The 27,154-nt window shown below is 35.1% G+C and overlaps 1 protein-coding gene across 3 annotated transcripts in view; it reads right to left on the bottom strand.

Annotated features, from left to right (window-relative positions):
* Nucleotides 1-27,154, bottom strand: part of CSMD3 (CUB and Sushi multiple domains 3) — a 1,542,511-nt gene that overhangs the window by 146,587 nt on the left and 1,368,770 nt on the right. For all 3 annotated transcript variants that reach the window (XM_027854053.1, XM_027854054.1, XM_027854055.1), the window contains 4 exons: nt 8,498-8,616; nt 6,756-6,825; nt 3,430-3,546; nt 261-470 (listed from right to left, as the gene is read on the bottom strand). In XM_027854053.1, coding sequence (XP_027709854.1) covers nt 261-470; nt 3,430-3,546; nt 6,756-6,825; nt 8,498-8,616 — 516 coding nt within the window. The remainder of the gene's footprint in view (nt 1-260; nt 471-3,429; nt 3,547-6,755; nt 6,826-8,497; nt 8,617-27,154) is intronic.

Raw genomic sequence — 27,154 nt, 5'->3', positions numbered from 1 at the left:
CTTAGGGTCAATTGACTAATGATCTTATTGAACATTACACATATAAAGCAACACTCAGAAGTTGTAGGGAAATGGCATTATCTCAGAACCTATTGAACAACATTAATTTTAAAAGACAAAAAACCCAAACAAACATCTTCCTGATTTAAGCTTGCTTTATTGAAACCCCATTCCCTTCTCCTAGAAAGAGAATATAGCAAATAAGCATAGCAATTGAACATTCCCATTATTTAGATTCTTATTAATTATTTCCTTTTTACCTTGATATATTATATGAAATCCTTGCTTATTTTGAGAATAATCACTGTGAAAATATAAGCTGGTTTCATGGGTAGTGCTAAATAGAGAAGATGGTATTTGAGGACCACTAAGTCGCCCAATAACAGTGCTTGTTTCTGAAGATCCACTCCTTACTTCCAAATAATCATGGATTGTTTCAGTGGAGAAATTCACAAACTGCAAATGTACTCCTAAAAAATAAAGAGAGAGAGAGAGAGAAAGAGAGAGAAGAAACACATATCATTTAATAACGGATCAATGCAATGACCAACCATGATTCCATAGAACTAATAGTGAAGAATACTATCTACTTCATAAAAAAGAAGGGATGGACTAAATATGAAGAAATTATACATACATATTTGGACATGGCCAATGTAGAAATCTATTTCACTTGACTAACCATATTTGTTATAAGGGTTTTCTGCTTCCCACTTGAGGTGTGTGTATATATGTAGGAGGAATAGGAAGGAAAGAAAAATGTGTATTAATTGAAAAAGAAAATAATTTTTAAAATATCCTGGTCAATGGTTTGCATAGTACATAAATAATTCTGGTCTTGTTTGTGACCTATGTCATGGGTTCATTAGTTTGAACAGTATATAGAGATAATTGTTTTGCCATGCTTAATTGGTATAGAATGTGTTTCACAAATGCAAATTGCTGGGGCAGCTAGGTGGTGTGGTGGATAGAGCACCGGCCTTGGAGTCAGGAGGACCTAAGTTCAAATCCTGCCTCAGGTACTCGACACTTACTAGCTGTGTAACCCTGGCAAGTCACTTAACCCTATTGAGTAGAAAAAACAAACAAACAAACATAAATGCAAATTGTTGGTTATAAAGGAAACCTGAAAAGCTGATCACATTTCATGAAATTGAAATGTTACATGCCTTTTGCCATTTCTGGCTGATTTATTCTTATTTTTAAAATAATTTAAAAATTATATTAAATTGTATTGCCCTTAAATTCCTGCTTTTCTAAAATGTAAAGCATTATGAATATTATATTCACATAATAAATTCAAATTAATATTATATATTCAAGATATAATATATTTACTAAATGTCTGTTAAAACAGAATTTTATAAATCATTTAAAATATATCTGGAGTGTTGTTGAGGCTAATAATGTTGAAAAATACCTACTCTATTTAAATCACATATTTAAGATAATAAGTAAGGTAGAATAAATGTCTCTGAGTGGCTAACGAGAGATGATAAGAATCATGATCCCTGGTCAGGCATATCTAAAGGAGTCTAAGTTTCTTTCACTAATTTAAAATAGATTTCTTATGAACAAATACTTATCTAAGACTTTAAAAAAGTATTTGTGTTTCTAGCCACAGAATCACAGAATCTGTACCAGGCTGTTATAAATTCCTTAAATTTGCTGTTGTCCATAGGACATGGTATAGTCTTTCTTTTCTTTTGTTCTAAACTTAGCTCTTTCAACTCCAGGAGATACTTCTTCATTATAATCTTCTGGTGCTTGGAGAAAAAGTTAGGCTGAGTATTTTATCCACTTACTATAAACTCTTAGAACTAATAAACCCTTAAACTCTTTAAAACTCTTATTCCCCAATACAGAGATCCTTTCTACAACACCTCTGAATGAGAGAGATAGAGATAGACAGACAGACAGACAAACGGACAAAGAGAGCAGGAGAAAACGAGAGACAACCAGAGAGAGAGAAAATTCATTGAACTTCTTTGATTTCTTCTACCAGTTATGGAGACCTCATGACTTTGAAAAATAATTTCTTCCATTATTGAATAGGAAAACAACTAAACAAGGAGGTTTCAGTACTATGGTTTTCAAAGCAACATTGCTTAGTTTTCAAGATGTATTTCTTATCTGTAGTTTAGGCAGTACTTGAAAACCTAAAATGATTGTATTCATTACATCAGAATGACAATCATCTCACATTACTATCCAAAAGGTTGTTTTCTTTTATCTAGGAATGATCAATAGATTTTATGGAAGAGTGTAGATCTCTTCAATAACTTTCTTAATACCTATTTACTTTGTTCATTATATTGGATACGATAGTCAAAGAAGTAAACAATAAGTAATTTAATGTGGATGAAAATTGTAAAGAAAAAATATTGGCTCATTTATTGAAAATTGCTAATAAGTCAGACTACAAAGTCTGTGAAGTCACAAAGTGAAGTACAAAATTAAGACAAGTGTCTACATAAATGAACAGAAAATTTATACTTGTTTTTTCAATGAACTGAAAACATCAGGTAACTTTTTGTTTGCTTTAATTTTATTAGTTGCTCCACTTTTCTATTTTACCACATGAATCTATATAAAGAACTACAATGAGAGAGGGAGAGAGTGAGTGAGCACAGGCTCAGTAGTCCACTATATCTAGCTGAGCCAAGATGAAGATAAAGATGTGTTTTACAGCCCATCCAGCTGCACACCTGGGGCATCTTGCTTATTTGTACTGCCACCTGTCTTTGACTCACTTCTCTCTATTTAGAAGTGCACCCTCAGGATTATACCTCTGAAAAAGTTGTCTCTAGTTCATGAAGACTGCTCAGCTTTTTAATTTATACCCTAGGGCTGAGTTGTTTCCTTTGGTTAGTGTGAGAGTGCAAATTTACCTACTTCTTTATATCTAGCAGGCCTCCAAACAGACCTTGTTCAAGTCCCATCTAGCAGTTCATACAGGTCATCTTGCCATCTGCCCTGACATCTTGGGAGGTTTACCATTCCTATTTCTTCTGCCTTTCACTCTGGTCACAGAAATCAAATCACTATTACAATTGTTTCTGTGTGCTCATCAATTGCCCTATGGATAAACTCACCATTTCTGTAATATCTCCTAAAAAATATTCTCTTCCCTGGATCCCATCTCATCTCTATATGTGTTTCCTCTGTTTCTCTCTCTTAGATTATAAGCTCCACTAGGGGATGGACTATTTCAGCAGGGCATGAAACAGGGCCTATCACACAATAATCACTTTAATAAATGATTTTTCATTAATTCATTTATTCATTCATTCTATGTGTATACCTAATACTTGAGTTGCGATAGGTAGAGATACTATTGATTAATATCAGCATATTATAGTAATCAATATTTCACTTCAGGAAAACATTTCAGGAAAAACAAAATGACATATTCTTAAAGATACATACCAAAGCCTATAGGCAATTTTATTGTCCATGTGCAATCTAAGCTGCTAGGATAGTTTCCAGGAAATCCAGGGCTTAGGATCACTCCACTGAAATCTGACATAGCACCACCACACTGAGCTGTAAAATAACAGAGCTACATTAGGAGGTATTAAAGTTATGTAATCATAGGATAAAATACAGCAGTGAAGCCTTAACCCAGTCATCAGGTATTAAAAATATACATAGCATCTTCTAAAAGAATAAAAAGTCAAATGTGTACGCTAATAAAATTTGTAATGTAAAATATACTTTGCAAATGGCTTTGAAGATAACACAGAATTCCCCACCACCTCATAATACATAGGGAGCATTTCTTAAATGCTAAAACAATATACTTAATGATTTTAAAGCAGAAATTATTTGGGCTAAAACCTTACCAATAATATCAGTTTATGTAAATAAGATTTAGCAACAGATTAATCACAAACATGACCTTTCCTGTTCTTACAAAAAGACTAAACATTAAATATGCCAAAATTCTGATATCCATTTAATGTGTATATCCCCTGTTCATCTTGTTACAACTGTGAATCAGGCAACAGAACAGGGAACTTCAATATAAATATACATATTAGTGGAAGGAAAAAAAGCGAGTTTTACTTGATGAATAAAAAATTAATGGGCATAAACTGGATCTGCTTCAAAATTTTAGTCTGCATGTATTCATATATATATATGATATGGACCACAATAATAAACATCAATTGTTTGCATAATTATACGTGCTAGATAGGTGAAAAGATCCCTTTTATAACATTTAAATTATTATCAGAAGGTCAGAAAATTATTACACACAAAATATCATTTGCATTTTTGAGGTATATTCCTTTCTATAAACCCAAATGATTACAACTTCATCTTTGAAGTGCTTCATTATTATTTGTGGATTGCACTTATGCAGCAACATGTTTTGAACACTGTACACAAAATTCTTGCCTATAGTTTAATTCAATCATGTCCTACAAAATAATATGAGTTGCTCAGTCTTGGAGTTTTAAATATTATTGAGGGAAATTTGATGAATTCTGTGAAAAAAAATTCTATCAGTAATTGGGATGACTGGTCTGTAAGACATCAAAAATTGGCATGACAACTTTGTTTTTAAACCAATTGACTGGATTGTTTACAGACAACCTTCATTAGAAATGTAATTATATAGCGTGGGTCAGCTCCCTCTTGGACTTTTGCTCACTTTTTCATAAAATTGTCACTATGACTTAGATTTCTTGATCTAATATCTATGACTTTTCACTGATCCTCTACCATTCCTGGAAAGAACTTACTGTTATTTCTCCTTCAGAGTTCCTGTCTTCTTTTAAGTTGGAGCTCAGAAACCATAATGCACATTAAGCCTTTCTTGATCTGATCAGTTTCTAAGATCACTCTTTCCCAAACTACTTCATATTTAACTACTTTCATATATTTATATTTATTAATTTTTTAAAATCATGCTGTACATCTTATAAATATGCACACACATACAAGATCTACTTATTATCTACCTTCAAGGAAAATAAAATCATTGGGAGTAAAGATTGTTTCATTCTTTGTATATGTATCCCTAGAGCCTAGCCATCAATCAACAAAGGCTGGCACAGAGTAGGTGCTTAATAAGAACTAGTTGTTTGATTAATTATTTAAAGCTATTTAAATCATATTTCCTGGACCTAAGGTGATCTTTGATATTCAATTATAGCCCATTGCTTTTTATCCATTTTAAAAATTCAATCTCTTATCTGCTTGATGTAAAATGGAAGCAAGCATTTTAATTTAATGTAAAATTCTTGACTTTCAGTAAAGAAGAAATTCCCCAAAAGGGAAATTTTTGTTACCAGATTCCTCACATAATGATAATTTTTAGTAAAAGGAAAAAAAACATTTTGGTCATTAAACATAAGGAATTTTGTTAAAATATGGTAATATTTTTAGAATGCTTCACAAATCTTAAAGTGCTAAATAAATGTGTATCAATTACCACCATCTTTAACACCAAGTGACTTAAGGTACTCTATTCCTATCTTCCTATTTATCTTGACTTTAACTCCCATTAGCTACTTTTATTATCTCCTTTACAATTCAAGATTCATTTTCCCTGGCAAAGAGAATATAAGCAAAATAAAATAAGAGTTAGGTGGCTTTTTCTTCACTGTTGGGCTATTATCTCCTGACAGAAGACCTGGTTTGAATTCCAGCACTGCCACTTAATACTACAACTACACTGTTCTCTTAGGATAATTACTTAACTTCTTTGGGATTTAGTTTTATCATTTTTATGAAATTAGGGATTTGAAGTAGATGACCTCTAAGATCCTTTCCAGCTCCAGATCACAGGTATATGATGTAAGAACAAGAAAGAAAAGAAAAGGTAGAGAACATTCAAATAAATGTCAACGTTGTCAGAAACAGAAGAGGAAGAATGACTAAATCTATGGTTCTTCCATTTTAGAGGAATTGGTTATATGATGATTTAAGTTAGGCAACAAGGTAGTGCAGTAGATAGAGAGGGCTGGGCCTGGAGTCGGAGAAACCTGAATTTAAATCTGGCCTCAGATACTTATTGGTTATGTGATCCTGAGCAACCCAATTATCCCTTGATTTGACTCAGTTTCCTCATCTGTAAAATGGCGATAATGACAGCAAGTACCATGCAGAGTTGTTGTGAGAATCAAATTGAGATAATAAAGATAAAGTGCTTAGTATGGTGCCTGGCACATAGTAAGTGGTATATAACTATTAATACATAATATTTGTAAAGCACTTAGCACTGTACCCAGCACATAACTGCTGCTATATTAATGTTTATTTATTCTCTTTCCCCCATCCTTGGAGTCAGCTTGGAAGTTAGGTATTCTAGAACAATAAAAACCCTTATCTGTTCAGGTCTAGAGGAAACAATGCAGTGTTTTATTTTGTTTGCGCTTCTGATGCTTCCATAGTTTAAGAAAGAGAACAGGAATCCAAAAGAGACAATTGGTGTCTTTTTCTAAATGTACTATTTCTTTCAGTTGATGCCTTTTCTTCCACTAACACCCTACTCTTAACTAATAATACTGTATCTTGGGTATATACTAAACTGCCAGAGTGCAAGGTAATCTATCAGAGTGTGTTTTAGAACTTGTAACGGAGATAATAACTTTTCTATAACTTGCAATAAATCATGAATTGCTCAGATTTTCAATCTCCCCATTTCCTCCCCCCACCCAGGACTGGAAATTTGAAAAATAAAATCGCAAACTATAAATATTTTAATTTAATAAGCTAGAAAAGGAATTAATCATTAGACTTACCTAAACAAATTGGAATAGGATAATTCCACCTTCTTACAGGACCAGGCATACAGGTAATATGAGAATGACCCTAAAAATACAAGCAATGTAGTTTAACAAAGGAGATACTGAAAGGTCTTGAATTACTCTAAGATTCTGTTAAAATGGTAAAAATTCCACCATCTTCAACAGGCTTTTTTCTTCTCCTCTTTTCCTCCCCTACTCCCTAGCACTCCTTTCAAGATTATTTTCCATTTATACTTTGTATATCTTGTATGTACTTATTTGCATTATCTCCCCATTAAACTGTGAACTCCTAGAGGGTAGGGATGTTGAAGCCCTACATGAATCCTTATTCCCAGACTAACACATGTTACATCAAAGTAAATGCTTGTAGACAAAGTAGGGATACAAAAAATAGAGTGTTTAAAATGTTTTCTCTGGTATGTTTTCTTATTTTTATATATATCTTTTTGTGTCTAGAAATAAATCATAATTCTGTAAGACTGGCATTAGATCTTGATGCTCATGATATTAAGACCTGTGAGTTCATCTGTTATCCAATAAAAAAATTACAGTTATAATTCAGCAAAAACACATAAGTGGAAGGATCTTAAACACATCAGTTTATAACTTATGTCATAAGATATTTATACTATAATTTTAAAATCAAAATGAGGTATATTTATGAATGGAAGTCAAATTCCTTCATGAAATTAAAGACAGAAATGTGATATTCCTTATTTAACATATGAATCTGATTACAAAATGAAATAACACCTAATTTAACTTGTGTCTCTACTGCTTTGTGACATTTATTATGGTATTTATTTATGGAATTTATTTTAAAATTTTCCTTCTACAGAGTTCTCTTGAATAAATTACTTCCTAAGTAATCTTCCAACTGGTTTTTTTTTTCCAATTTATACATTATGATGTTTCACATCAATATTCTAGGACTGATAAGCAAAAAGGACTGTAGGTTTCTGAGAGCTTCCAATGAAAATCAACATAAAGTCATTCTCATAACACACAAAACACACAGAACTTCCAATGACATGTTCAAAATAAATCCAATATTTTTGAAAATCATAAATTAATATAAATTATTATATGTCTAAAGTAGCATCATTAATGTACTTTGCAAAACATTTCCTTTAGTAAGATAAATAACTGATACATTGCATCAAACTAAATAGCTGAAATTACTACTTTTTTTTTTTGGAAAATCCAACTTTAGAAAATAAAAATTTTACTAAGGGTGGGGGGAGTTATTTCCTTGGGATCTTTCATGAGTATTGCAAGAATACTATTGCTCTAAATTAAATGGTACATTTTATACTCAAAAACGCTTGTTAAGAGAAAGAAGTAGTGGAGTAAATATATAGACATGTAAGCATGTATATATATGCAAACATTCATATATGCAAATATATATGATTATGTATATAATTAGATCATAAAAATATAAACATATGTATAAAAATGCCAAAGAGTCTAGAAATCATTTGTATTTGCTTTGGAATGAATCCAAGATAGGCATTCACATACTTTCATATTCATACTGCCCTCACCTCCAAGTCTGAATTCCCTCTTGATTTAATTAGCCCAATAACAGGATGGTCTGTGGAAAAAGAGGGCTTCTGATTGACACAGATAATACAAAAAGTTGCTCATCAACCTGTTAATAATAAACTATTAACCATATTGGCTAATAGAACGGAACATGCAGATTAAAACAACATTTTTCAAATTTGCCTTACCTGAAGGGAATATCCTTGATCACACTGAAAGGACACCACATCACCAACCATATATCTGTCACCAATTTTGATTCCACTGCTTGGAGTCTGTGGTTCAGGGCAAGAATCCAACCCAATTGCTAGTAAAAAATAATTTAAAGAATTTAAAGAAAGTACCAGTTACTGTCAAGTGGTCGTACTCATAAAATAAGTTTTGAAACTGAGTCATTTGGAATTTCATTGAAGAGGAATACATACATATATATATATAGGTACAATGCAAATTTCTTTTGGTAGTAGATAGGGGCCAAAAGTAAAATAGGCTAAATTTCTTCAGGCTGCAGATAGGGTAGATTAGAGACAGACTGACGATGATTCGTTGCCACGGGTCATGTGATAAAGAAGAGTGCACAGTGGCAACCCTACATTTTTCAGGGCCACCTGAAATCCTTTGGCAGGCCGCAAGTGGCCTATGCAGGCATGAGCTAAAGTATAAGAAACTTTCTTTCACAGGAGTATGACATGTAATAGGATTATACAAAATCATGTGTTATAGTAACACTCTAACATATATCTTTATTATTATATGATGAGGTTTTAATTTGGTAGAAATATTTTCACATTTTCAATTTTATAGAAATGTGTGTGTATACACATATGGAATTTTTTTTTCTTAAAATAGAATGCAGTCAGAGAGGACAGAAGTTATTTTCCCCTTGATGTCTGCAATTTTTCCTCAATTTTTACGTTCATTCATAGGTCTGCGATGGAGGTCAGAGAACAGCTCAAAACACTGCTACTATTTACAAGAAAGAAAAGAAAGGTTTTGGCAGGAGATTTCTCAACAAAGAAAAACAAAACACTGAATTAAAGGTTTTCACGAAAGGTTTCCCTGCAGGAAATCATTTAAGGAATTAAAAACATTGCTTAATTTTGGCCAAAAAATTATTTTTAAGTCATGCAGATGCATGTTGACACAGGCCATTAAGAATTTTGTAGCCCTAGAAATCACATAAACATTTATTATTTGACTCAACTCTTTCCAATGGTACTTGCGGGAAGAATTCAAATGAGTGTTTGGAACATATTAAGGGAAACTATTACCAGTTAAAAATTATGTGCTATATTTATTTATGAAAGTATCCTTTACATACTATATTCAAATCACTATAATGATGTGTTGAGTGTTGTATCCACTAAATTAAATTCATTTTATCAATATTTAATATCAGGATTTGAGATACTGTCATTCACTGTCAAATTGCAAATAGTACAAAGTTGAACATTTGAAATAATTTGTTTTAGAAATTAAATCATCATAGAAGATAAGACAATGTTGCAAGTAATAAAAGGAAGAAGATAATTTATCAGTATCTACTACAAGATACATGTAATCTATCTCAGAAGCAGGAATCTTTCAACTCTTAGAAAACTACAATAGACATGGCAAAGTCTATCAGTCCATCCTGTGATATACGTGATTTAGGAATTATTTTAAAGTCTTGATTACTCTTAAATTCTGGTAAAATATATAGAAAGATTTGCACCAATATGCTTTTAGCTAATTACCCATAATGTTTACCTTGGGTATAGAAAATGAAATGTATTCATAGTTATCTGCTATTAAAGCAGTCAAAGCTTGCCTTGTATAAAAATTGCATCTTGTTCTGGTCTCCTTGATAATTCCCTTCCCCACCCCTAATCAGTATAATAAGTTTGTAAGTAGTCAGCATAAAGGGACAATAGCAGAAAGACTGATTGCAAAGTGGACCTTGGGAGTCATGTACAAACTGTCCCAAAGATCAAAGCAACATAATTTACAAATTTTTATCATATATCAACCAAAAATCATATCCTGGATATTATGCGCTGAACCAGAGGAAGCCCATTAGCTGCTGCCTTTTGGTTCTATGATACATAAATCCTAGATGAGTTCAAGACATCTACAATAAAGAACAGCAGATTACCAAACAGTGTCGATAATTTTGAGATGATGTGGACATGTTAACTATAGTTTTACCGGCCACTCTGAAATGATTTAGATATATTAATGAACCAACCCCAAAACAGCACAGATAGAAGTTGGTTTTGGGGAAAAAAACAATAAAAATGAGACCTCAAAGTTCTATCTACTGATCACTCTTCCATCTCCATCAGGTCCATGATGCTTAGTACTTCCAATTCTAATACATGGTTATGCAAATGATACTCTCTGCCTCTCCCCTTCCCATCCTTTTCCCCATTACTGCCTGCCTTCCTGCACTGTTCCATCTTCTGTTCCCATGCCTTCTGCCTTTGTATCCCTTTCACCACTTGACTTGGTACTTTCTGTGCTATTTGGCCCCAGGATCTCTGTGCCTAATTAAAGCGTGATTGCCACCTTATTTCTCACTACCAGTTGTGGTCTTTCCCAGTGAGGACCCAAAGAATTGTGCTTGTTTGCCTCATTTCATAATTTCGTAAATTATCAATTCACTGGTATATTCTCTTCAGAGTCTTAAGATGTATGGCAGCTAAATTCAATTGTTTTGATACATAATAGGGTCTATCTTCTATAATTTTCCAAAGAAATTTTGTTTGTGTGTGTGCAATTATGAGTATTCTGGTCAATTGGCAATTTAAATATATATTTTAAAAATTTTAATCGTAAATATTTAAGTCAATGGATTATTGTAGCCACTATTGCAAGAGAGCAGAATGATCTTCTAACCCAGTGGTCTCCAAACTTCTAAAATCACATAGCTCTATAGATTATTTTTTAATTGTATACTCCAACCTTTACCCCCTAATATGTCTTTACTAATTTATAAAGAGACATGATCTGGCCATGTGTCAAGAGAATGGGATTAACAGGTAGATGTCTAGAGTCCAGAGGAACCCTACTGATGATGAGATATAGTTTTTTTTTTTTAAAGTCCCCATCACACTATGTGGACCCTCCCTCCAAAAGAAGAGTGTCAAAGGGTTTCATGAGGATTGCAGAGCGTGGGCTGACATAGAAGGGTTGAAATCTATGTCATTAGAGTGAGATACCAGTTCAATGAAATCACAGATCTATTTGAGTATTTGAATATATATATGCATTATGGTATTAATAACTATTTACATTATCAACAATACAGAAAATAGAATAAAAATATGAGACAAAGTTGAAATAATATTTGATCTTACTATGAATTGGAAGCTCTTATAGATTAATGAGCAGGGTAATAACATAAGGAGATCTGTACTTTATGCAAATTACTTTGCAAGCCATATGAAGGATAGACTGGAGAGGGGTAGAGGTTTAGGGTAAGAAATGAATTAGAAGGATATTGCAATAGTCCAGGCAAAAAGCAATGAGGGCCTGAACTAGGGTAGCGATCAGGTGAGCAAATAGAAGGAAACATATGTGAAAGATTGTGTAGAGAAAGAAATGAAATTATTTGGTAACTAATTATATATGTAGGGTGACAGAGATTTGAGAATCATGCTAATGGTATAACTGGAAATATGGTGTTGCCCTGGATAGTAAAAGGAAAGTATAGGATGAGTGTTGGAGAAAAGAGAACAAAATGGAGTTGTGACGAAGTTAACTTATTCATGCCTACTCATCTTATGTTCCGTCTAAAAGCAAAAAGCAGGGATGTGGGGGATTATACTCATGGGCCACTCTCTTAGAGAGCAGCTCTTGGCTTCTAAGAGACATGTACCTCACCCAGGAGTTTACTGGGAGGCAAGTATATGCCTTGGATTCCTGGATACTGGTGGGTTATAATTGTACTGAGTAGCTGAAGACTAGCTCAGAATGATGATGTTGGGAGCTTGCACAATACAGAATGGGGAATTAATGGATTAGTTTGGGGTATTGTGCTACTGGAGATAAAACCTATGATTGACAATGACCCTGATGCACAACTTCATCACTTCATGCCTGGATTACTGTAATCACCTTCTGATTGGTCTCTGTGCTTCAAGTGTACCCCTGCCACTCTCCATCTAAGTACCACAACTTGACACAGTGCCTGTTCCTTGGACATGAAAGTCCATCTTCCATTTGATACGTTTTTGTACTAGCTTTCCTCCATACACAGAACGTTCTCCTTTCTAACCTCTACCTCTTAGATTCCCTGTTCTTCTTTGAAGCTAAGCTCAATTCAGCTCTTCCTGCCATTCCCTTCTGCTTCTAAGTGCCTTTTTCTCTTTGAGTTTATGTTCTGTCTATATATCTTGTACATACCTATTTATTAATCTGTTGTATCCTCCATTAGGTAGTGAGCTCCTTAAGGGCAGGGATTGTTTTTGCCTTTCTTTGTGTATTAAAATTGTATCTTGTTCTGGTCCCCCTAACCATTCCCCTCTGCTTCTAGTCAGCACACAAATTTTAGCAAGAAATAAGATTGCAAAGGGAAGCCCAGAAGTCACATACAAACTGTCCCAAAGATCAAAGCAGTTTAATCTACAAATTGTATCATATATTCACTAAAATTCACATCCTGGTAATATATGCCGAATAAGAGGAAACCATCTAGGTGCTGTTTGTCAAAATTCTAGTCCGAAATTCTAGGTGTATTACAGATCTCCACCGTTCCATACTAACAGAACATCAGAAAGGTGATGATGACTTTAAAATAATGACTGAAGTTTTACAGACCCCTTTGAGATGATCTGGATATGTTAATAAGCTAACCCCAAGGTGACACATATAAGAGTTGGCTTGTTGCCCCCCAAAAATATAAAAATGAGACTTCAAACTTCTGTCCCACTCCCCAGCTCTCTTCCATTTCCATCCTGCCTTGTGCTCCTAACTCTAATCCATGGTTCCTTGAGTGATACCCTGCCTCTCCCCCTCCCTATTTCCTCCCTCCCTCTGTCTGCCTTCCTTCAACACCCTATCACCTGTTCCCATACCATCTGCCTCTGCACCACTTTTTGTGGCTTGTCTGCCTTTCTGGGCTTTTTGCTCCCACACCCTCTTTTTTTTTTTTAAATTAAATGGCTGCCCAGTTTACCACTGCCAATCACGGTCTCTCTTGGCAAGTACCCAAAGAACCAGGTGTGACTGCTTCCATTTCATAATTTCATAAATTATCAATGCATTTTGTACTCTCAGAACTTAGCACAGTTCCTGGCACATAGTAAGCACTTACTAAGTGCATTTTGGTGGACTGGCTAACTTCTCTGTAATCTGGAGTCTTAGAAAGTTGCCCTTGGCATTAAATGACTTGCCCTAGCTCTGTAAAAGAGAGCCCTGTCTCTCTTCTCCAAAACTTTCACTACAGGCCATCCATCCAAAACACTGAAGGCCCTCACCCCCTATTCTTGCCACCTGATCAGCCCCATCTTCTCTTCCTGTCATATAGTTTCTTAATGTCATCCTTTATTTTTATTCTTCATGGTTCTTAATTGTTTATATGCTAAAACATGTTTTGACTCACCATGAGTCTCTCGATTTTCCTGTGTGATATTAATCTTTTGTTCTGATACTATCTAATCTATCCAATCCAATCCAATCCAATAGGCATTTAGTAGATATCTACTACGTGTCAAGCACTGTGCTAAATACTGGGGATATAATTAATTTAAAAAAAGACAGTTCCTTGAGGAATTTAAAATTTAATTGGGGAAGATAGTATACAAAAGGAGTCAGGAAAGTGGGGAGGGGAAGTGAGTAGACCAAGGGGTATGTGGCATAGGGGCATCTTGTTCTGTGGGGTTGAAATTAGGCATGATAGCAGATACAGAATGGAGTTATTCCATTGTTACATCTTCCAAAGAATTTTGAATGATTTTGAAAGATAGATAGGATATAACTTGATGAAAAAGTACCTCCAAGAGTAATTATTTTTACTGAATAAAATGCTTTTTATAATCAAGAAGCAATAAGTACAATGGGATCTTATGATTATTATCACTAAAAAATATTTATGAAATACCTGCTATGTGCCCAACTTTATGTTAGGCTCTGAAGATATAAAACCTTTTTTTTAAATGAAAAAAATCCTCACTCTCACTCTTATCTTTCATTTAAATGTGAGACAGTAGGTATATTGTTTATTCCCAATAATGTTATCATTAAGGAGGCCCAGGATTTGCGCAAAGCTGATTTTCATAAACATTTTATATACTTGGGTCAAAAGTTATTATTGCTTCTTTAGTCACTTCTTGTTCAATATTAATCAGATATGATTAATTTAGTATCTTCCTTTCTTTTTTAAAAAAAAAACTTTTTTTAAAAAATGAATTTAAAAATATTTTAATTTATGGAACAAAACAAGCATCTCCATAACACAGTATAATAAAAAAGATGATTGCACATGAAACTACAATTTTACTATGTATAACTTGCTATAGCTTTTCAGTACACAAATTTACCACAGAAATTTCTTTTTTCTATTTTTCTTTTTTTTTCTTCCTTCCCCAATTTCTAATTCAATATCCACTTTTCTATATCATGCTGCTGCTCTAATCAAGTCTTCCCTGTTTCCTGCTTCTGAAAAGGGGAATGGATTTGGAGTCAAAGAACCTAGGTTGAATCTGATCTCTGACTCTGAGTATCCTTATGATTTTAGGCAACTCACTTCAACTCACTGGGCCTCATTTTCTTCATCTGTAAAATGAGAGTGTTACATTGGATGGTCTCTGATGGCCTCCCTTCTAGTTTTAGATCTATTATTCTATGGCAGATTTACGGTAACTAAAAAAGAATGAATATTGGGCCACAGGTTAGAAGGGGAAGAGAATAAACATCTATAAAGCACCATCAAGTACTGTGCTTGTTGTTGTTTTGTCCTTCATTCTCAAAGAAAATCAATGACATCAGGGAGGTGTCTTGACTTGCAAGTGATTTGGATTTAAGTGAGGCAGGGCTGTGCAAAGTCACCAGCCTCACTCTTATCTCCAGAACCATCTGGGTCGAGTGACAAAATATAGATCAGGATAACTGGACATGACCCTGATGCAGTGGAAGACCTTGTTTAAGCTAAGTTCTTTTCCAGGTCTCTGTTTGTCTGAGGCAGTACCCATTCAGTGATTAAGGCGAGGTAAGAAATGAGGCAAAAGATGACTTCTTTTACCCAGTCAAAAAAAAAATCAATCTGGGAGGGGAAGACCTTCAGCCTCAGGGTTTCTGGCCCATATAGAAACAACTGCTATTTGCACTCACTCTGAGTCATCAAAACCCAAATAATGACCAAGTGAGGCTTGGGCTGGGACCTTTTCTTGGTCAATCAGTGAGAGCAGAGTGATTTGGGGCTAAGGCATGGTCAAGTACCTCCATTTGAATCCCAATGGGCTTTATCAAAGCCTAGGCTTCAAATGCTGTATTTCAAGAAATCATAAATGAAACTTACATGGGGCAAAAGAGTTAATTGCCCCATTTTTTTAATGATAGAATAAATAAGTACGAAGAAAAAAAAAAGAAATCTAGCCTGTAGACCCCAAGATATCTTGCTAAGAGCTTTAAAAACATTACCTCATTTGATCCTCACAACAAACCTGCAAAATAGATGCTGTTAGTGTCTCCATTTATAGTTGAGGAAACTGAGGCAGAATCCCTTCCCTAGCATCACACAGATATTAAGTATCTGAGGCTGCATTTGAAATGAAGCCTTCTTGATTCCACCACACTACCTAGCTGTCCAAAACATTCCCTATGGAGATAAACTTTTAAGAGGCTGGAATTTTGGGAGAGGACTTGGGTGTTCCCCCCTTTTTTCCCCCAAGTTGTGTTGAGGCCCTAATCTTCTGTTTGTCTTTCAAAGCTGTTCAAAACCTCACTCCTTCCTATCTTTCCAACGTTTTTACTCCTTACTCCCCTTCATATACTCAGAAATTTAGGGACACAGGTCTCCTTGCTAGTACTTGAACAAGACAATACATCTCTTGACTCTGGGAATTTTCACTGGCTGTCATTCTCTCCTTCCTCATTTCTGCTTCCTTGACTCCCTGGCTACCTTCAAGTATCATATGAAGTCTTCCCTATTCTCCCTTAATTTTAGGACCTTCCCTCTGAGTTTATTTCTATTTTATCCTGTATATATCAAAAGCTGGAGTTAAAGATTTGAAGATGGAAGTTAGTCCAACCCCCAACAGATGAGAATAAGGACTTAAAGAAGGTGGATGAGGGGGCAGCTAGGTGGCACAGTGGATAGAGCACCGGCCCTGAAGTCAGGAGCACCTGAGTTCAAATCTGACCTCACACCAAACACTTGACATTTACTAGCTGTTTGACCCTGGGCAAGTCACTTAACCCCAACTGCCTAAAAAACAGAATGAAAGTTTTGGGGCAGCTAGGTGGTGCAGTAGATAGAGCACAGGCCCTGGATTCAGGAAGACCTGAGTTCAAATCTGACCTCAGCCATATAACACTTACTAGCTGTGACCCTGGGCAAAGTCACTTAACCCCCATTGCCCAACGGAAAAAAAAAAAGGTGGGTGAGGTCACAGTCAATAAGAGACAGAAATGGAATTTGAACCCTATACCTCTAACTCTAAATTCAGCATTCTTTCCAAACTACCATGCTGTCTCTCCTAGGCAAGAGAGAAATGGAATATAATACTTTCACCAATGCTTTTCATGAAGATAATAGTTGAAGTCTCTTAGGAATTATTTTGACAATGTCTCTTCATTAAATGAGTTAAAAACCATTCTAACAAAATGTCTCTTCAGAATCTTTTTCCTTAAAGGTTAACTCAGCAGAATCATAAGGAAGACATTCTCTTGGTCTTTTGTTCTGTGCTTCATATTCCCTCTTAGACACATAGTAAGTATCCATAATTGAACCTGTTATTGCACACATATATATCTATCTATATACCTCCCTATATATACACACACAATACACATATTCAATACATATTATATTAATTATAGCATTAATGTTATATTATAAATTACATTATGTCACATACAATGTAACACTACATATTATATTATAGATTATATATATATCACAATATATAATGCATTTCACATTAATATAACAAATTAGATTGCTAAATATTGCATATATATACATATACATGTGTATATATAAATTCACACACATATAACCTATATTTAATTATCTGTGAATATACTGTATTCTTCATGGCATGTAAGTCCCTTGAAGTCAGACACTTGTCTTGTATCCCCAGCAATTAGGACAGTGCCTAAGATATAGTAGGCACAAATAAATGTTTGTTAATTGATTGATATAATAAAAATTGAAGTGTTTATAAGTGGAATGGGTCACCTTCATAGGTAGTGGGTTCCCCATCATTAGAAGTCATAGAACAATGTATAAATTATCATTGTCAAGTACAATTTCAAAAGGAATCCTTAGTCAGGTGTGGGTTTTATTCAATAGCAATTGACTCCTTTTCTAATCCTGGGATTCTATGATTCTGTTTATGATTTGCATCCATGAAAGAGAAGCCCATACTGCCAGAAATCCTTGAAATTTTTATAGTGATTTTTTTGTGGATGTTTATGTGTATGAATATTTTTTCACTATCAATCAAGGAGTACTTATTAAGCTTTATTATTTATCACCCATCTATTCACCTACCCATCCATCCACATATCTACCCAATTACCCACCCACCCATTCATCCATCTATCCAAACATCCATACATCCATCCATATATCCATTCATTTGTCTCATCTAGCTTTTTGGTTTGTATTCTATTTTCATGTAAACTCTTTAGTCTTTTGGAATCTTGAAGAATGTAATCATTTATACTTGTTTTAACTAGTAAAAACATTCTAGCAATCACTCACACTTAATGAGCTGTTTTTTATACATAGAGTTTATTTACTTTCCTTTAGAATACAACCTTGCACTAGAATAAGAACATAGGGTTTTGTGATTTAATATATAGTAATGATGATGTTGAGATTTAAGGGACGTCTTGCATATTTGCTTCTGCTCTTCTAACTTTCTTTTCTCCCAGAAGACATCAGCTTTACCAGCTAATCTATTCGCAATACAACTACCAAATAAAGATAGGAGATAGATGAACAAGTCCTGACTTCCTATATATGGATACAATACAACTACCTCATTAAAGACAGGAGATAAATAAACAAGTCCTGAATATGTGGGTACACTATTTGGCTTTTGGCTTAGCAAATGAAGTACATACGTTCTCTAAAAGTAGTAAAAGGGAGATAGCGACTTAAGAAGCTACAGTTTAAACACTTCTATCTAATAGTTACTATGATAAAACTAAATTTATTTGTTTCTATTATCCCACCAAGTGAATCAATACTGAATTAGACAAAAATCCAATGGATGACTGCTCCTCCTCCTAAGAGACTGAATTAATATTTTTTAAAATTTTTTCTTCTAAGAAATCAACATGAAAAAGGGTCACAAAATGTCCTGAAAACAAACTGTAAGAATCTTAACTATGATCATCAAATGTTATGAAGAATTTTAGTCTCCATAAGCTACAATTTTGTAAAATAAAGTTATTGGCAATCAAGAATGCTCTATAACTTTTTAATGGGAATTGGGTCAATTAATTTACTGTTAGATTCAGAGACAAACACAATGGATCCAGAGGCAAATTTGTATATAAAACCAAATTGAGCCAAGTCTGTTGTCAAATTATTTCTGCCTATGTCCCAGTCCAAAAAAAATATAGCTCCTTAGTCTTTCACATTTTCAACATTTATTTATAACCACCACATTATTTTTTGCCAGCTCTGCTCACACAGAAATAAATCTAGAGCAGAAAATGCTATTGATCAGCTATAGTTGGAAGTTCTAAGTTACTCAAATTTTATTCCAAACATCATTTTTCTGAAATAACTTCTAATTTTTCCATCAAAATTCAATATTATTCTTTAACACATTCTAAGAAAAATGTTTTATTACTGATAAGGCTTCCAGGCTGATTTGACTTATAGGGAGAAACAAAGATTAGTTGCACATGAATCAATGACTCAAAAGCTAAAATGTTTTATAATATTCTAGCCCGAAGTCACACTGGTCTTGAACACTTGATATTTTTTAATGTTACATAATGCACACAGTTTAAGAAAGAAGAAGTCACTCTTAATTGGAATGCTTATTCTAATAACTTCATGATATGATGAGAAATGTATGTTTGTTAGTGGATGCTTCCAATTCAACATCTACACTTAGCCTTTTAATTCCTGTAAGTTAAAAATAGAACACATATCACTTGCAAATAGATGTTCAAAATGAACAGCTAAAATGTCACAATCCTTGAATATCTTTTTCTGCTGGGCAAAAGGGAAAATGTTTAGATTTGTGATGTGTGGGGATAAATGCATGTGTCTTATTCTCTCCACATGCCAGTAATCTTGCTTTGTTCAATAGCCTATCTAAACTAAGCTGGCTCTAAAGAGTAGCTGACAAAGCCACTCACAAAATTGAGAAATTTGTCCGTGATTTGGAAAACTATACTCACTGTTTTAGAACAAAGAATTGGTTTGGGAATAAGGTGCCCTCGATTCCCAAAGACTCATTAGATACTCAAAGGTCATAAGATTCATAGCATCGGGGATCAGGTGAGACTCAATTTACTTTTGAATATCTCCAAGTTTTCTTCCTGCCCATTCACTTCAGTTTGGGAGAAAGCAATTACAAAGAGTTTAGGAAAAGGCAGTACACCCAATCTAAAATTCTGAATGGGAAATTGACCAAAGGGGGACCAGAAATTCTTAAGAATAAGATTTTGAGAAGACAAACACCCACAAGTTTATCAAAGAAAAGGAAGAGGTGGTCTAATAAAGCTGATGTGACTATATAGTGAATTCATCAACCTACTTTGATTTTTTAAAAGATGTGCATAGATTATGGAAGCATGGAATTGTAACTGAGGATCAATACATGGCAGTGGCCAATTTAAAAAATTGTGTCAGAAGAGCTTAAGCTCAGAATGAGCTGATGCTGATGCTTTAATCCAACAAGAAAATGGGCATTTAAAAAACTATTTTACAAGCAAGAATAAGGTAAACAATAGTAAGACTATCACTTGGAAAGAATTGGACAGTGATCATGGATGATTGAGAAAAGGCAGAAGTGTAATGCAGGGGAAAATATATTGGATTGAAAATTAGAGGGTCTGAGTTTGAATCTTGGCTTTACCACTTATCACCTGTATGATCTTGGGCAAGTCACTTAATCAAGCCTCAGTTTTCTCATCTGTAAAATGGGGATTGTACGGCTAGACAACTTCTAAATTTTTTTCTAACTTTAGATCATTGATCCTCCTATTCAATCCATAGTTTGCTTCATCTTTCTATACCAAAGAGGCCTTGAAAAGAGATGACAAAAACAAGCAAACAACAAACAAGCAACAGGGACATAAACCTACAGGTAAGATGGGAATATAAGCTTCTAGGACAGGGACTATATATCACTTTTGTATTTGAATAAATTTGCTCTCTTGACCAAAGGATCTCTCCCCATTGACTGAGAGAATTGAATCATGTAAGAAGTAAATCTATGACTAAGCCTGATGTTAGCAATTCTTTAAAAGGAAAAACTCATGGAATTCCCAATTTGCAAACAGGTTATATTTTCCAAGTTCCACTATAAGTCATAGGATCATAGATTTAGAGCTGGAAGGGATGTTAGATGTCATCAAGTTTATTACCTTCATTTTACAGATTAGGAAACTGAGGAAGAGAAAAGTTAAATGAGTTACTCAGTTACACAGCTAGTAAATATGGTAGTCAGTATGTGAACCTCGTTATCTGAGTCACCAAGTCTAGTACTAGACAGATGTACAAGTGACTCCTGAGAAAAATGTAAACTACCTTGAGTAAATGTAAGCAGCAAAAGAAGCTCCAATTATTCCATGGGAAAACATGCACATAACCTTGGGCCATCACTATCACTATGCTTTCTTTGTTCTGTTTCTACATAATGCCTGACCTGACCTGGGGTTGGGGTAGGATCCACGTTGTTACTTTGTCCTGTTACTGCCCAGGAAGACTGGCCTCTTGTGAGAAAACTCTCTTAAACAATCCAATCCACCTAATTAACCCTAATAAAACTCATTACTAACCAAGCAGGTAAGAACACCTCTTCCTTTGGTATCTCAGTATTCTCTTGGAGATTATGCCACTCTACAATTGGCATAATTTGGGCAGAAAGGATCTGTCCCCTTACATTTAGCATAGTCAGCAGGATAGTCTGGCCCCCTACAAATCTTGTGTCCTTGTAAGTACTCTAGACACTATGGCCTAGACACTAGACTACTCTAGACACTAACTGCCTTAAGTAATTTGGAACTTGGAACTACAGTAAATAATGAGTTAAATGGACATTTGTGGAGTAATATTGATCCTAACCACCATGTATAACAATGTTTCCATGGAAAAAATGAGCTTCATATTTCAAGTTCACTTCCAATAGGGGTCCCTTCCAACTTTAAATTCTGTGATCCCTTGTCCAATAGTTAAGTTAGTCACTGACCAATGGTATACAAAAAAATCCTATTAGCTGTGGTCAGGAAAAAGGGATACCATTAGGTACTTTTGTGAATAGTAGAGAATGTGTTTCATATTGCAGAAGAGAATGCATCATTTCACTATTCCATACCCCTTCCAACCTTTCCAGTCTTTCTGTGTATTACTCTTCTGTTCACATTCTGTGATCCAGTCTTACAGGTCTACCATTCTTATGTATACATGACAGTTCATCTCCCATCTCTGTGCATTTGCTTTGGCAGTCTCTTATTCATGGAACATTGTTCCTCTTCATTTTACAACCTGGAATTCCTGGGTTTACTTCAAGATAGCTCAAAAGCCTATCCTGAAGAACTCCCTTTAAAACCTACATTATATTTATCTTATCTACATTATATATATTCTTCTATATGTTCATATTGTCTCCTTCATTAGAATGAAAACTCCTGAGGGAAGGACAGGAGGTAGTCTTCACTGCTTAGTCCTGTGCCTGTAAGACAATAAGCACTTAATAAATCCTTGATTGATCAAATGATAAAAATACTGGAAATTGTATGTTCATATAATCAAGACAACCTGTGAATGTAAATGGATTCTATGTGAAAAACCAGCAACAAAACTTAATCTCATTTAGTCAGCTTTCCTTAACATTCACTTTTGCTCTAAATATTATAGAGGAGAGAGTCTATAGAACCAATGTTTAATATTTTTGATCACCTAGGGCTTAAAACTCTTTATTGGGTACAGCATAAAGGAGAGGTAAAAACATAAAGGAGAGGTAAAAAAAAATAAAGCAAACAAATTCTTTTGGATTATGAGTCAGAAAATTCAGGTGGCAGTCATAATTATACCATGTAGTTTAACCATGTAGTATATATGGTACTGGGCAAGTCATTCAGCCTCATAAAATGACCTCCATTTCTTTATCTGAAAAACTGGATTTAGTGGAGTTCAAAGTTTCTTCTGATTTATTATTCTTTTCTCTAACACTCTTGTTCCTAAACTCCTAGAGTGGGTCAAAATTAGAAAATAAAAGAAAGTTTGTCCAGAATAGCTGAAATTTTGGAACTTATGCTTGATAAATACTAAAGCACTTAGATTGAAAGCCTATTATTTTATCAACCAAAATGAAGGGAGCCAAATATTAGTGGGAAATCAACAGATTTCAGAAACAATGCTACTGGCTCAAAAGAAAGAGGGGGCAGGAAATGATAAGGAAAATTTTAGGACAGGAAAAAAAACCACACCATAAAATCAATCATCCAATTGAGTTAACCTAACCTGATATTCAGTCATTACAATAAGCAAGTGAGAATTGGTTTGGCTTGAGATGATAGGGAAGAAAAGTTATAAAATGACATAAAAATGGGTTACAGCAAAAATCTTAAGTGTAGATATTCTGTAATTTCATAGCATTAAGGAGTAATAATTCATTTCAATATCTTTGAAGAGCCATTACCCCTATTTTTACAGAAAGAGTTAATGGCATTACAAATGACACATACTAAATATGTAATTGGGCAGAGGCGTTTCTGAAATTAATACTGTATGAAGTTTTTCTTTGCATATGCATGAATGAGGTACTAGAAAATTAGTATACACGTAGCTGTGATCAATCTCAAAATAAGATACTACTTTTCAAGAAGAATACTCAATTATCTAATTGGCCAAAAAGAAAAAAATTAAGTTTATAGAGAGCCTAAAAGTAAATCCATTAATAACCACTGTTATCTTTTAAGCAAAAAAACAAAAACAGAAACAAAAAAAAAACCCAAAACATTATTTCACCCATGCTTGTTGTTAGCAGGATAATGTACCCAAGTATACATCAGGTATGTTTATCTACCTTTAGTTGATGGAGAACATAACTACATACCCACCAGGATTTAGGGTCTAAGACCATGTATAATAAAATAACTGGACCCCTGATGATCTTCAGTTGGTTGAATACAGGCTCATTAGAGGGCATTTGATAGTCTATGGATGACTTTCAGTTGTTTAATACATAATACCTTCCCCTGTAAGGCTACTTTGTACACTGTTACCTTTGAGCTATTCTTCAAAATTGTATTCAGACTCAAGGGTGAGTCCCCCAAAAGGATGATTGCTACCTTGATGTTCAAGGTGCAGTTTGTAGGGCCATTCTGTAGGATAAGCCCATATAAACAGACAGTAGACACAATGAGCTCTTAACAAAGACATTTAGTAAAACAGAATAGCAAAATCAGTAACTTCAAAACATTTCATCCATGAGCCCAGGGCATACTCTCCTACAAATACACCCATCATCCATAGGAAGGGTCAGCTCAAACTTAGATTAATTAAAGCGGTAATGAAACATGTAAAATACATGTGGCAGAGGCAACTCACAACTTCTGGTATCCTTTCTACTTAGAGTCCTCACAAAGCTCTCCCCTGGATATGGCATCTCTGCTTGACAGGCTGCTCAGCTGCTAGGCTGGATCTGTTCCTCCCTTGAATCCATAGTTGTCCCTCTTCTTTGTTGCCAGAGGTCATACTCCTTGAGAGTATTTTATCCCTATCTGGGGCATATGTTTCTGCTCCCTTCTGGATGTGATATCTTCCAATAATTGAGTAACTTTCCTTCAAAACTACAAGGCTGGTGGGAGGGGGAGGAGAGAAAACTTTCCTACTACCCCCTGCAGGGGTCTCCTTTGGAGCTGCTCTTGGCTTGTAAAGTTTCTCACTCTCTAAAGTTAAAGCCCCAAGAGGCTTGGGTAATTTGCTTAGCCCAGCTTACATTATTCTCTTCTTGACTCAGTAAGAGAGTTATTTTGACCTCACAGAGAAATCTTTGGGGATGGGCTCCAAGAATTAAAGTTCAGAGAAGTCTGATTGAGTTATTACCACTTCAAAAGTACTTTGGAGAGGGTGGAGCCAAGATGGCGATGTAAAAGCAGTGACTTGCTTGAGCTTTCCCCCAAACCCCTCCAAATACCTGCAAAAAATGGCTCTAAACAAATTCTAGAGCAGCAGAACCCACAAAAAGACACAGTGAAAAAAATTTCCAGCCCAAGACAACCTGGATAGTTGTTTAGAAAGGTCTATCACGCCAGGCTGGGAGAGAAACGCAGTTCAGCATGGGCGCACAAGCAAAGACCAGGCCCCAGCGAACCTGGAACAGGCCTCAGGGGACTGAATCACAGGCAGCTGTGGGAGTTTCCAGACTTCTCAACCCACAAATGCCAAAGACAACTTAGAAGGTCTGTAGGAAAAGTCTGCAACTGCGGTGGTGAGAGAGAAGCTCAGTCCCAGCCCCAGTCCTGGCAGAGCCCAGGGGTGGCAGCTGCTTCCTGAGCTTCTGGCCCATAGACTGAAGGGGAATCAAGTGACTGATCAGAGGGACATTGCAGGGATATCTTTGCTGCTGCTGAGGCAGGATTCTCTTGCTTTGTTTGTTCTTGAATCTGGGTCACAGTTCGGGGTGGCGATCCTGGGGTGAGGAGGAGTGCTGGCATGGTGGAGCTTGTAGTGGTGGTGGAGAGGGAATCCTCCTCACATTTCCAAGGCAAAAAAAGAGTTCTGGTGGTCACTCATAGAGCAGAGACCAGGCCAGGAAAGGAGTAAACATCTTGACCTTGATCATACCACCTTGGAATATCTGAAAACTTACAGGTGCCTAGAAGTATCTCTGAAAATAGCTAAACAAAACCCCTGAAGCATGGGACAGTACATTCTCCACACTGGAAGCAGACCCCTACTTAAACAAAGAGTTTTAACTCAAGTAATTGGCTAGGATCATGAGCAAACTGTGCAAAAAAAATCAGACTATAGAATCTTTCTTTGGTGACAAAGAAGATCAAAACACACAACCAGAAGAAGACAACAAAGTCAAAGCTCCTACCTCCAAAGCCTCCAAGCAAAATATGAATCAGTCCCAGGCCATGGAAGAGCTCAAAAAAGGATTTTGAGAAGCAAAAGAAGTAGAGGAAAAACTGGGAAGAGAAATGAGAGTGATGCAAGAAAATCATGAAAAACTAGTCAATAGCTTGCTAAAGGAGACCCAATAGGGCAAAAATATTGAAGAAAATAATACCTTAAAAAATAGCCTAACCCAAATGGCAAAAGAGGTCCAAAAAGACAATGAGGAGAAGAATGCCTTCAAAAGCAGAATTGGCCAAATGGAAAAGGAAATCCAAAAGCTCATTGAAGAAAATACTTCCTTAAAAATTAGAATAGAGCAATTGGAAACCAGTGACTTTATAAGAAAGCAAGACATTGTAAAACAAAACCAAAAAAATGAAAAAATAGAATACCATGTGAAATATCTCAATGGAAAAATCATTGACCTGGAAAATAGATCCAGGAGAAATAATTTAAAAATTATTAGACTATCTGAAAGTCATGATCAAAAAAAGAGCCTAGACTTTATCTTTCAAGAAATTATCAAGGAAAACTGCCCTGATATTCTAGGACCAGAGGGCAAAATAGAAATGGAAAGAATCCACCAATCACCTCCTGAAAGAGATCCCCAAAGGAAAACTCCTAGGAATATTGCAGCCAAACTGTAGAGTTCCCAGGTCAAGGAGAAAATATTGCAAGCAGCCAGAAAGAAACAATTCAAGTATTGTGGAAACACTATCAGGATAACACAGGATTTAGAAGCTTCCACATTAAGGGATCAGAGGGCTTGGAATATGATGTTCCCGAGGGCAAAGGAGACAGGATTACAACCAAGAATCACCTACCCAGAAAAACTGAGCATAATCCTTCAGGGGAAAAATGGAAATTCTGTGAAATAGAGGACTTTCAAGCATTCCTGCTGAAAAGACCAGAGCTGAACAGAAAATTTTACTTCCAAATACAAGACTCAAGAGAAGCATGAAGAGGTAAACAGGAAAGAGAAATCATAATGGACTTATTAAGGTTGAACTGTCTACATTCCTACCTGGAAAGATTATATTTGTAACTCATGTGACCTTTGTCAGTATTAGTAGTTGGAGGGAAAAAATTATATGTATAGATAGATAGATAAAGGGTACAGGGTGAGTTGAAGATGAAGAGGTGATATCTGGAGAATAAAATTAAGGGGTGAGAGAGGATTATACTGGGGGAAGGAGAAAGGGAGAGGTAGAATGGGGTAAATTATCTCACATAAAACGACAAGAAAAGGCTTTTACAGTGGAGGGGAAGTGGGGAAGGTGAGAGGGAATGAATGAATCTTATTCTCATCTGATTTGGCTTAAGGAAGGAATAACATATATACTCAATTGGGTATGGAAAGCTATCTTACCCTACAGGAAAA

The sequence above is a fragment of the Vombatus ursinus genome, unplaced genomic scaffold (genome assembly GCF_900497805.2).
Source record: "Vombatus ursinus unplaced genomic scaffold, bare-nosed wombat genome assembly UNPS02010284.1, whole genome shotgun sequence".
Taxonomy (NCBI): Eukaryota; Metazoa; Chordata; class Mammalia; order Diprotodontia; family Vombatidae; genus Vombatus; species Vombatus ursinus.
Note: the sequence above shows the minus strand (reverse complement) of the source record. Positions and strands in the feature narration are given on the sequence as shown.